The sequence below is a fragment of the Cebus imitator genome, unplaced genomic scaffold, assembly GCF_001604975.1.
Source record: "Cebus imitator isolate Cc_AM_T3 unplaced genomic scaffold, Cebus_imitator-1.0 Scaffold24, whole genome shotgun sequence".
Taxonomy (NCBI): Eukaryota; Metazoa; Chordata; class Mammalia; order Primates; family Cebidae; genus Cebus; species Cebus imitator.
Genome location: NW_016107339.1, coordinates 14658703 through 14659163, shown reverse-complemented (window position 1 = coordinate 14659163; position 461 = coordinate 14658703). Strand labels below are relative to the sequence as shown.

Below are 461 nucleotides of genomic sequence, written 5' to 3'. Positions count from 1 at the left end.
TCTATCTATCTATCTATCTATCTATCTATCTGCAGTGGCTAGCCACGGATCTTAGAGGGAGGGAAACTTCCTTTCTAGCCCCATGACTGGAAGAGCAACACAGCAGTGAGAGTGATTCCCCTTTCTCCTATTAGAAAAGAGGTGCAACCTGATCACCCTTCAGTTCCTAAGTGAGTACACTGGCCCCCACTTACCAGGGCAGCCATGCTCTCCCCAACAATGGTTGCCACGTCCTGAATGTGCCGATTTTTGGTGAAAATCACCTCTCCTCCTGAGGCCAGGGCCACTGCTTTGTATGGCTCAAAACGCAGAGGGGACAAGACCTCACGCCGAGCTCGGCCCTGAACCCTTGATGGGTCTTCAGTCACCAGGAATGTTACCTGAGGCCAGAAGAGAGAGCCCAGTGGTTGAGTTATCCAAGTGCCATCCACTATTATAAATGAGAATCCCTGGCCGGGCGC

The 461-nt window shown here is 51.6% G+C and overlaps 1 protein-coding gene across 5 annotated transcripts in view; it reads right to left on the bottom strand.

Moving 5' to 3' along the window:
• VWA7 (von Willebrand factor A domain containing 7) overlaps positions 1–461 on the bottom strand; it is an 18541-nt gene that overhangs the window by 7184 nt on the left and 10896 nt on the right. For all 5 annotated transcript variants that reach the window (XR_005199070.1, XR_005199072.1, XR_005199071.1 and 2 more), the window contains exon 10: positions 195–380. Coding sequence is in view for 2 of the 5 variants with exons in the window: in XM_037736317.1 (XP_037592245.1) it covers positions 195–380 (186 nt within the window). In the remaining 3 variants the exon portion in view is untranslated. The remainder of the gene's footprint in view (positions 1–194; positions 381–461) is intronic.